The sequence below is a fragment of the Archocentrus centrarchus genome, chromosome 5 (genome assembly GCF_007364275.1).
Source record: "Archocentrus centrarchus isolate MPI-CPG fArcCen1 chromosome 5, fArcCen1, whole genome shotgun sequence".
Taxonomy (NCBI): domain Eukaryota; kingdom Metazoa; phylum Chordata; class Actinopteri; order Cichliformes; family Cichlidae; genus Archocentrus; species Archocentrus centrarchus.
The window spans coordinates 30,596,985-30,608,989 of NC_044350.1; the positions used below are offsets into that span (position 1 = coordinate 30,596,985).

Genomic DNA, 12,005 nt, shown 5'->3' on the forward strand with positions numbered 1-12,005 from the left:
TGAAGAACATCATGCTGTAGCTAAATGAAACATTAAAAACACCAACAAACATGCTACAAAGGTTTATAGATGATCCAGGTGCGATGGGCTCAGAGAAAAAAAAATGTATCAATAAAGCACTGCTAATAGGCAATACATTAATAGGACTTAAATACAGCACAAAGAAATGTCATTTCAGCAATATTCACATGTGGCACAGGGAAGGCCACCAAGTACGTCAGAGTGACGGAGCCGTATTTTCTGTAAATGGGGGTAACAGGATAAACACTGGTGTGAAGATGGGCCGGGGAAAATGAGTTTTGCGATATCTAATCGCTCACTAAATCATGCATGCGAACATTATCTACTTGTGTTGTCCACTATTCAGGGACATTTCGAAGCAAGGCACCCATTTCAGACTAAACAAGACCATGGTTCGGTGCGTTTGAAATGCTGATTCAACTCTAGGTCTCCCCTGAGCACAGGCCAGGCCTGCCTACGATTGCAATGATGAGGAAGCCTCAGTGACAGCACACCATCCGTGAAATTAAATCAACAACTCCCGTATTGTAATTACATTTGGTTAAATGGGAAGGCAAAGTGTGGTTGTAATACAATTAACACGTAATTGTCATCCTGACCAGGTTGGTGCTGATCTATTTCCCCAAGGGAGTCAATGAAATCCATCTCCCTGCCCTCCCCTCTACCATTTGTTTTTAAATGAATGATTTGCTGAGTACCAGTGGGTCACAGAGCAGCGTCTTTAGCAAATGGGAGTAATGTATGTGATCTAAATACTTCTGTGATCGCCTAGAAAAAATATGTTTCTTTGAATTATATTATTTTAAAGTGTCCTGACCCTGACTCTAAACTCAATGAAGATGTTTTAAGATGTTTTGACCAATAATCATAAAAAGTTTGCACGTCTTCATGAAACCAGCGTGGCGATATGATTTTGGAAAGTTGCACAATGTATGTTCCAGACTAATAAAATAAAATTAACACTAAACTGTGCATTAATATTCTACCATTCTTTATGGTTTACTTTTTTATGTACGTGTGGTATCACTCACTGTACTGGATTCTGGGCCTTCTGCACCCCTGTAACCCTACAGCAGCTATTTATTATCTCCATACTCTTATTAGGTGGTAACAATTTCCATTAGCTTCAGGTTGTGATTGTAAATGGAGCAGAGAGACACTGTATGCACTGCCAGTTATGAATAGCGTATATCTCACTCTCTTGCTCTCTTCAAGGATAAGAGAAATGTAAAATGGCCTCAGACGACTACTTGGAAAAAAAAATATGAAAACAAGCAACTATTTTCAAGTGTTCAAGCATTCTTCCAGGTGTTTGCACTCTTATGTGCATCATTTTTGTGTAATGCAGTGGTAAGTTAAGACATTGCATTGATTCTAAAACTGCACTGATACAGCTGCATGATGCATAATGTGAGAGTTATTTCTATAATTTCATGGCAAAACAGTCAAAAGAGCAAGAAATAACACGACAGAGATATTGAAAGACGCAGCGATGGAAAGAGCCAAGGCTTATCTATTTATTAAAACCAAAAAATAATATTGCTACTTAAGTTTTTTGCAAATATAGGATGTCATTCTGAGACAAGATCTGGGACTTAAACCATAATTGTTTCCTGATAAACCAAAGAAAGCAAACATTGTCAAAATAAACAGGTTTAAATGCACAAGCTGTCAATCACAGACTGGGAATCAAGCTCAAAGATGGTCTTTCTTCTTCCTGCATCCTCCTCCAGTCCAAATCTATGTCTTAAACTTGATATGTAGTACTCACATAATTACTTGATATCTCGACCACAGCAGGAGCTTGTCTATAATGTATCTTCTCCCCTCTTTGAACTCATCTTGCCATACAGCATCTCTTTGGTACTTCTCCCTCACTTTTATTTCATTTCTTGTCCCTACTCTGCTATTTTATTACTTTTCCTTGCACCTTAAAGCTTGTTCTCCTTACACTTGACTGCCTGTCATTTTGGTGCTGGTAAAATCTAGACGTATGTTACTGTAGTTCTCATGGTAACATGCCCTTGATAGCAGCGTTGGCTAAAGGACTAAAATCTTACAATCTTAGATATGTCAGAGATGTGACACTTTTCTAAGTCAAAGAAAGATTGTAATGTCGTGACAAGCACTTGACGCTGCAAGGTAGAAGGGTAGCGTGACAGACACAGATAAGTGCTGACATTGTCGTTATGGTGAATAAACATTACAGTGACAATAATGTGCATTATTTACAATTTGATAGCATTTTATCCATTGTCTTCAGGGTGCTGAGGTTCTTTCTGCAGGTGTAAAATCCAATAAACCAAGAAAATCCAATGTTTGTCTTCTTTCCACGTCAGCGTCAAATATATTTTGTTTACTGGATTAATTTAAGCACAGTGGGTTAAAATGACATACTTTTAATCTTCTTCTGGTCATTGTATTCTCCTCAATATTCTCCTCAATTCACATTTGATATGGACGCTCTAGATAAATGAGCAATGACTGCAGCACGGGGGTTCCTAGTGAGTATGACAACTATGGATAATTTGCATGATTTGGCTCTGAATAATACCCATGTCCACACAGAAGCCATAGGGGAGGAGAGCTGCATGTTATAACTATGGTGCTGTCCTCATCAGCACGCCTGCTGTGTCGCTGATAAAGGTGTGAGCAACAAGGAAAAGCTGGGGATGCTGCGCTTCACTGCAGCCACAGAATCCTCTGCTCTCAGCCTGATGTCTTTGATGTCACTCTGACACAAACCACATACAGCAGGCTCTAGTGGAGGGTCTACAGTCTACACTGCATGCCTTCATGCACCTCTATATCCCTACAGCGACAGGTAGGCCAGCGGTACAAGGAAAGAATCCAGAGTTGTTGTTTTTTTTGTTTTATTGTAGTGTACAAGAATGGAGAATCACCAGATACAGCAGAAGCAAAGTTTTGGGAAAAAAGATTTCGGATGTCCTCTTGACCACTGCGCAACCAAAATGTGTCCGACCGCCTGTTCATTCAAAGCCTGGCAGGGTATTAAATCACTGCCTAACACATGGCCACTTATCTAAACAAGACATTTCATTGAGTTTTCTTTAATCTACCTCCAATACCTTCTGAAACCAATTTTTTTTTTTTCTTCTGCGCTAACACTCACTGCAGTGGCCTCTCGGATGAAAGAAAACACATCAATAAAATTAAAGCTGCACAAGAGCTTTGCTGGAAGACCAACAGCATGCACAATGCAATTGAATTTGCACAGGAGCTGTAGAAGGAGACACACTGCATGCACAACAAACCCAGAATAAACTGCATGTGACACAAAAAGTGCTCAAGGCAATACAGTGAGAAGGAAAGGATTGGGAGAAGGAGACAGAGGTGGTGATTAAGTTGAAAATGTGTGCCTTCACGGGCAAATAAACAGATTACTGTCCTCGAGAGTCTTGCTTCTGCTTTTGCCATTGGATGACAGAACACACTGATGAACCAAAGACAGGAAGATCTCCTGTACTACAGCATGGTCAGATTACATATTAGGCAAAAGTCTGGGCAGAGCAAGACAAGGGTTAGAGGAAAGAGGCTAGAGAGATAAAGAAGAACTGTGCTGCTCCCTGCTGGGCAGGGTCTGACCCTTTTATTTCTTTCAGTGTTGAACATGTTTGTTGTGAAGTCTTTATAATTAAATGTTCAGAATTTTTCAAAAAAGAAGACTTACTGCATAAAAACTGGTTGGATACTCAATATAAAGTAGTTTTAATACTATTGCTTTTTCAGCGAGAGTAGGAACCTTCGGAACACCGTTACCTCTTAGGCTGGAATCTTTCCTGAATGATGACTAATGTTTGTTTCCACAACGGATCGATGCGTATTGGAACAAAGTTTATTAATGCAACGTTGTGCAACAGTTTGCTTCATTGTTCGGCATCAACTTGTGTCACCTGACACTTTCTTGTGTCAAGTGACCGAAGTGACTGTGATTACATAAATTGTAATACGTAGTACTTAGCCAATAGGGTGAGACGCAAACACTGATGATGTGTTTGAGCTTTTGACTTAAAACACTGTCATTGCATTTCATTGTATTACATCATCCTGTTAAAAAGAAATGACTTAGTAATCCTTTCTGTTTGTGCCTTTGTGAATCAGTGTGTGTGTGTGTGTGTGTGTGTAAGCGTGCTTACGTAGTGCAATCTTGGCCAAGTGCAGACGGTTGACCCAAGAGATCTTACTAAGGGGGTTAGGAGTGTTGAAGACCACCATAAAACTGACAGGACGCCCCGACCTGGTGGAGAAAACATACGCACAAGAAAAAAAAAAAGAAACAGACTCAGGCTCAGATGCACGCGCATGTCATATATATTAATACACTGAATGGTTTAACATATTTACAGCAAAGGCATTATCAAGCCATAGGAGAAAAACTTTTGGGGCTTTCCTTCTTTCGTTATCATTATTTTTGCAATTTGGTGGCACAGCACTGCCGCCTCACTCCAAGAAGGTCCTGGGTTTGAATCCATTGGCCATCTGGGACCCTTCTGGGTGGAGTTTGCATGTTTCCTGCTACTCTGACTTCCACCAAGATGTGCTTGTTAGGTTAATTGGTTGTTCTAAATTGGGGTAGGTGTAAATGGTTGTCTGTCTCTGTGGTTGGTGACCTGTCCAGAGTATACCCCATCTCCAGCCCTATCAAAGCTGGGATGGGTTCCAGCCTAACTGTGACAGTGATTTGGATAAGCAGAAGAAAATGGATGGATGAATTTTGCAATTTGATCAGGTCATAGGGTGAGAAGTTCAGTTATTCGGGAGGGACTCAGAGTAGAGCTGCTACTCCTCCACATCAAAAGGAGCCAGTTGAGGTGGTTCAGGCATCTGAGTAGGATGCCTCCTGGGTGCCTCCTGGGTCAGGTGTTCTGGGCATGTCCTACTGGGAGGAGGCCTCGGTGTTCCCCTGGTTGAGCTGGAGTTGCTACCTGGAGAGAAGGAGTTCTGGGTTTCTCTGCTTAGGCTGCTAAACCTGTGACCCCAGATAAGCAATAGAAAATGCATGGATGGATGGATGGATGGATGGATGGATGGGGTCATATAGTCTCTGTTGTTGGGGTCTGTGAGTTGTCATCCTAAGGGGTGTACGACAAAGTAGGCTTGACATCAAGGCTTTCTTTGCATTAGCAGGTTTGACTAAGCCCAAAATAACATGGGTCACCCAACGGTGGTTATCAGTGTTCTTGGTTTTCTTCTGCTTCTGCGCATATTCACATAAAAATGGGCATTTGAAGTTTTTTGACACGTCTTCTGCAGAGTTTGAGATATATTTCCCACAAAATGGGCAGATGGGATGCCACCTACTGCAGGATTAGGAAAACTTACTTGGGGATTTCCTGCTTTACAAACTGAATTCACGTAAATGTCCATGTAAAGACAAAGTATGCAAGTGTGCGTCACTGTAACTTTACTCTACAAATCATTAACAAACAGCTAAAGAGATCTGAATATGTAACAGATTCCTCAAGCCAAACATCAATATAGCATATTGGGGCTGCAGTGTACATTACCATAGTGCTCTAACCAGAAAACAGAGAGCCACCTCAGTGACACTCCATATAACACTCACCTATTATTTACCAATATCTGACACCAAAACAGAAGGCTACAACTTCACATTATTGTGAAAGCATGAACCTTAAGCCAGAATTGGGAAAACAGGGAAAAAACAGCCTGCTTAACAGGAATAATTTCACTGAACTGAAAATGGCATCAGTGTTACTGGTGCAGTGAAACAACTAAATAAACATATAAATGCACAGGCTTTCTTGATTCCCAAAACAAAACAGCAGGGAGGATTGACCAATGGCGCTCTGAAAGCAGAGGAACCCTACTCTAACTGTTGCATGTAACCACTTTTCCCTCTGCCCTACCAAGCAGTAATGACCTTAAACAAACACAACAAATAGAGGCTGTGCATTATTAAAATATGACTTATTCTAATCATACAAATCACAAAAACTGCTTTAACACAGAATTAAAGTGACAAACTGGTGAACGCCTTTTATATTTACCCCTTGTTTATCTTTATTATTATGTTCTATAGGGCTGACACCTCAAGGGCACAAGAAAGTGAGCAAAAGCACATTTTTTTGATATATTCTCAAGATGTCCTATATAAAAAAAACAGAAAGCAGAACAATACACCCAGAGAAACGGCACCAACAGAGCACCCAAAGAAATTTTTCATTTCATGGGACTTTAAGTTTAATACAACAAGATTTTTTATGTCAATACAGCTGCTTGCCTGCTTGTAGCTTTACAGCAGTTCAGTCCAGTAAGCTGAGGCTTTATGATTTCAGCCCGCACGTCAACGTGCAGGATGGGCTGTAATGGTCCCAGTAAATCGCTTATAGGTAGCCTCCAGTGTTCAAAATGCCACTAACGTGTGGGCTTTGCTGGCACAACCAGCACAGGCTCCGATCAGTTAGAGCCTTTGGAAACGAGCTCGGACGCAGTGGGAAACCAGATAATATAAGTGTGAAAGGAAGAAAGAACAAAAGCACTGAGTGACCAGCAGAATGAACGCTTTGTGCACTTCAACAAATTAACAAATTTTGGAAAAACATGTCTGTTTTAACTGGATGTAATTTTGTTAGTTTTAAAAAAAAAAAGAAAAGAAAAAAGATCTTAATCTCCAGAGGTCTTTTACCTGATTTAAAAAGGGAGACAGGGGGATGAATACCAAACATAACAGAAAATGATTCTGCTATTAGAGCGGTTTGAAAAGTTTCCATTAACATTTTTTTTTTTTTTTCGCCTTCATGCAACAGAGATTTTCATCTTTTACGGGTGCAGGCAGGGAATGAGTGATTTGGTTGAACATTTCTTTAGCCTCAAAATACGCAATATACTGGCAAACCATAAGACAAACTTATTCCTGAATTAATGAAGGTGCTCAAAAGTTGAATAAATGAACACAAAGGAAACAAATGCCCCGTGAACAACACGGGCTATTCTGTTCGTGTGTATTGCCACTTCTACAAAGCTGAAAAATGGCCTGTATTCCTGTCACATTAATATAATTTGCTTATGGCCTTTATACAGAAATTTGCATTTGCCTCAAATGTTTTATGGTAATACTGGTGATTTTGACAAGTGGTAAATATGTTATCAGTATCTACATCTATTTACAGGTTGTTTCTTCCAGGTGGTCTGCATGTAGAATGAGAAAAGGGCCACGGGTTATTTCTCAAAGTCAATTTAAAATAAAATTAATATGAAAAATAATATGAAAAGAAAAATGCAAAGTTTTGATTTGGACAAAAAAAAGCATCCAAAACAATTCAAACAGCAGTGCCGACAGTAACCAACAACTTAAATGCTTTTCTACAAGATATGAACATGTGTATATTTTTAGATTTAGGAAGTAAACAAAATAAGTGGCAGCAAACAAACTGACAACGTTATTGTCACATACACACGTGTGTAGTGAAATTTAGTCTCTGCATTTAACCCATCACACATGCAGCACAGACACAGCACTACATGCGGAGCAGGGGGCAGCTACAAAGTGCCCGGGGAGCAGCTAGGGGGGTTAAGGGCCTTGCTCAAGGGCCCACAGTGGTGTACTTAAAGTGGAGACAGGCAGCACTTCAATGTTCCAACACCAAGGGTGCTCTGCCCCCCCCCCCCCCCCCCCAAGGGTTTGGATTCCAGATGGTTTTTAATCCATTTCAGTCCATTCAAGAATTAAAATCCCATTTTTCCAGTACATGCCAGTCCGGGGATTCGAACCAGCATCCTCACACGCACAGCATCCTCTCAGTCACAAAATGCATCATACGTTCTGTTAACTGTGATTTCCCCATTGTGGGACTAATAAAGGTATTCGCATTCATAATAAATAGAACTAAACCATTTATGATTTAAACTGATATTCAAATCAATCTGAATTAGTTCAATGCAAACTGAGAAACTGAGCCTTTGTTTCAGGTTTACATTATTAAGACATGTGAAGAGAAAATACTTCACTTTCACTGACTGCTCACTAACTCACAGCCAACCGCCCTAAATTTTCTTACCACTGCCAGAAGCCTTAAAGCCGACTGGCGATGTTTCTCCTTTATATCCCCTCTGGTCAATTTCTTTTTCTCTCTTCTCCTAAGTTGCAAAATGCAAGACAATGTGTGGCAAACACATAAATGTCAGTCCAACTGTTATGGACTGAGCCATCATGGCTGCCTGATCTCAGGCTAGGCGCGGTTGCCATGTACAGTTGTGCTGTTATCAGACACAATTTTTAACTGTTGTTGTTACACTCTCATGTCTGCAAGTAGGTAGGTATTAAAGATAAATCAATCAATGTACAGTATTTCTCAAAAATTTATTAAAAAAAATTAAAAAGTCAAAAATCTGTCTCCCCTATATTGTAGAGTCTTACCCAAAGAGTATTTGTGCCAACTGCCAAGTTTCAGAAGATTTCAAATATAAAATGTTTGACAAGTAGCAAAATTAGCAGAAAGCTGACAGATTTTGTTACATAAAAATACATTTCCATGCCGAAAAGGCAAAATTTGGTGCATTAAAATTCACCTGAATGAAGCTCTTGACACCCCAAGATCCTCTGATGTGTTCCTTCCCGATGCTGAAACAAGCCCTGTGCCTGTGACACTGAACGTGTCTTATGTAAAAGCTTTAAGTGAGTTTTACCACCCAACAGAAAGCACTCCAAAAGTTAATACGATACCAAAATGGGTCTAGAGATGCAGAGGAAAATGTTTTAAAGAAGATTTTCTGTTTGTACACTCAACTGAATGCCATTACTTAAAGGTTGTGTGAAGTGCTGGAAGTAAAACTCATCCCTGGGTGTTAGATGTCTAGTATCAATTTCTGTCAATTTTTTTGTCATCTTGAGGCCACTAGCCATACATGTGTTTATATTTCACTCTCTTTTCAGTCAAACAAAATAAATTCTCAATTCTTAGCAGTCTAAAACAAGACTGACACAGACCCTGAGTTAACAGTGACTCAGTCAGTGTCTAACCACAGACAGGGGACCCTGTGGTGTCTGGACTGATCAGGCTTCACTGGAACTACAAGTAAATTGTCTGGCCGAGGATGAGGCATCTTTTTAGAGCACTAAGCAGCTTTCCAAAATAATGGCTCAGTCTCAATCACCTGTGCAACTATTCTGCAGTGATTCTGAGGCAATGAGAAAAAAAAAAAAGTGCAAGAGAATGCAGGAAAGGGGTGGGGAGGAGCTGGGGGTCTCAGGCACACATAAGAAGGACAATTTCACACTCAGGAATCATTAGAAGGTAATTGAGTGGAGAGCAGTGCGCAGTCAGATATCCTGCTTCTGTCATACCTGCCACTGCCCGCCACAAATTAATTTTTATTTCATAGAGGAAGGATGAAAACGTCAGAGAGACACACGCACATAGAGAGAAAGAGAGATTGAAGACAGGCACAGAATAAAGTAAGATCTCAAACTTCCCTGACATGTTGAAAAAAGTGGACATTTCACAAAAAGGTGTAATTCATACCATTTGCTGCTTAAATATAGGAAAGGCAATTTGCCGAAGACAGAAGGATAGACAGGGTGTGATGGGAATACAGCTACTCTCTTGGCTGGATTCCTTAGGTAACACTTCATGCCCACACGGCATCAAACATGCTAAACTGAGCGCAGTCTCCATTCTTCCCTCCTGCCCTCTGATTGACAGCCGCAGTGCAGGTGTGGTGCACAGCCAGAATGGAGAACTAGACTTGGGCATGCTGGCAGAGGAGAGATGAGAAAAGCTGAGAGGTAAAGAGAGAGGAGGGGAGGGGAGGGGAGGGGAAAAGAGAGAGAGGGCAAAGCGGGGCAAGGAAGCGAAGAGGGGAGCTCGCCCAATGGATTTATGGGAGCAGGTCAGTGCCGAAGCACACGTGTGATACTAATGCACAAAGACGGGACAGATGTAGGACTGAGTGCTGAGTGGCAGCCTGTCATGCACCCCATCCTTCAGTTCACCTCCTTCCTCACGAGAATCGAAGAGAAAGTTTGCTCTGCCAAAAGAGACATAACTAAGGAAACCATTCAGAGCCCCTTCGATAGATTTAATCCTGGTAGGACCGGACAGAACTTCAGAAGAGACAGACTTGAAGTGTGTCACGACTGAATGTGATTTATAGAGGTAATTTGTGATAATATACATTTGATGATGCAGGTTTCAAATTCCCATAAGCAAAGCAGGCCTAAGACATCTAAATTGAGCGGCATCAAGTAGTTAAAATTCATAGTGTAAAGGTTATAAGCGTTTATATAAAATATCAATACATGGGCGCCTGGGTGGCTTAGTGGTGAAGCCAGCGACCACATACACACGCCGCGTTGCGGTGCAGGCGGTGCAGGCGGCGCGGGTTCTCTCCACTATCACGAAAAGCCGCTGTGGGCAAAAAAATATATATATATATAAATACATATTTTATAAAAAGCTATTATCTTTTTGGAAACAGGTTTCAATAATATAACATACCTCGTCAGTTAATAGGAGCATATTTTCCGACAGTTTTGACTACCTAAGCAGTCAGGGAAATGTTTGCACTTAGAGCTGACCAAAAAAAACAAACCAAAGGCACATCTCAGGAGCCCCCCCAGCTCCAGCCCCACCACAATGAATAACCAGCTCAAAGTAGAGAACTTTGGTTATTCTCAGCCACACATTGGTGTGAATGCACCTGCTGCACATGTGGGAATGAGAAGGAAAGGAGAGGGGAAAAAAAAACAGCAAGATGTCCCGGGATAAAAATGGCTATAAACAGGAGAGCAGCGGTGGTAGGTGCAGAGGTGGATATAAGTATGTATTCACATGTATGTTACTGATGTTCCAGCAACCACCTTCAGAAATTTGGGACACAAGTGTCTCCTGCCTCCCTGGATGCTCTCCAGTACTTAGGCCAGTGGCCAGGATCCTCACTCAGTTGTGTGCTTTTACTCATCAGCTCGATGATGATGATGATATACTTCACCTGCCAACCTCTCTCTCTCGCTCTCTGTATCCCTATATATGACTTGTTCCAGATACTGGTAACAAGATCCCTTCTCTTCAGCCCAGCTCTGCTTAATTAAAAGAGTCATCCAGTCATTTAGTTACTTCACTGCCCTTCCATGCAAACGATTCAGTTAGCCCACTGCTCCTTCAAGCAGTAGATTTGCTTGTCATTAATTGTCAATTTTGGACTAAGAAGGTAATGTAACATTCAATTCCATTTTAGTTCAATTTTATGTGTGTGAGAGGAAACATCTGAGAGTTGGTTAAAACATGAATAAGTCAACTCTAAAGTTAACACCATTTCCAAGTCTGGAGTCCACGAGAGAAGAGGAAGAAACTACCTTTTCCTTTTCCGGCTCTCATGTCACGCCTACAGTACATCTCTTGTTAGACATGTGGAACAATCAGGGAAACCCCTCTGCTGTCCAGATGCAAAGATAAGACTGTCAGTCGGAATGAACTATAAAACAGTTGTGAGCGAAGGTACTGCCACCTGCCTTGCAGGTAGTCTGCACATAAAAGCTTCCATTAAATAAAAAAAAAACGGAGCTCGGGCTTATAATACACCTCCTTTGTGCATGCAGTTCTGGTGGTGTAAGTGGATGAAGCAACAAACACATTTGGTTAAGCTATGAAATTTGAACTCTGTGTCTGTCGCTTGCCAGTATGGTCCATGAATCTATGCCTGTGGTTGCTCCTGCAGATGCAGTAAAAGAGGATGTTAATGAACTGCTGTCACACGTAGGCTGGTGCCTTTGAGGCAGCAGTCGGGATTCTCTCCACGTACTCGTCTGTTTGCAGTGTGGAGGCTGTGATGTGCTGCCTGACTGCAGAGAGTCGCTTGCGGCCAGACAGGAGGGGACCAACTCAGTACAGGGGGTCCCTGCTGCGGTCCCACTCTCTCACCAGCAGAGCAAAGGCTTAGCTCTGCATGCAAGAGTGTGTATCTGTGTTTCTGCCCCTTAGTTTGTGGGCCTCTTCATCTGA

General features: G+C 41.4%; 1 protein-coding gene across 2 annotated transcripts in view; it reads right to left on the reverse strand.

The window, feature by feature from the left end:
* arhgef10la (Rho guanine nucleotide exchange factor (GEF) 10-like a) overlaps positions 1-12,005 on the reverse strand; it is a 122,524-nt gene that overhangs the window by 50,029 nt on the left and 60,490 nt on the right. For both annotated transcript variants that reach the window (XM_030730455.1, XM_030730454.1), the window contains one exon: positions 4,179-4,279. In XM_030730455.1, coding sequence (XP_030586315.1) covers positions 4,179-4,279 — 101 coding nt within the window. The remainder of the gene's footprint in view (positions 1-4,178; positions 4,280-12,005) is intronic.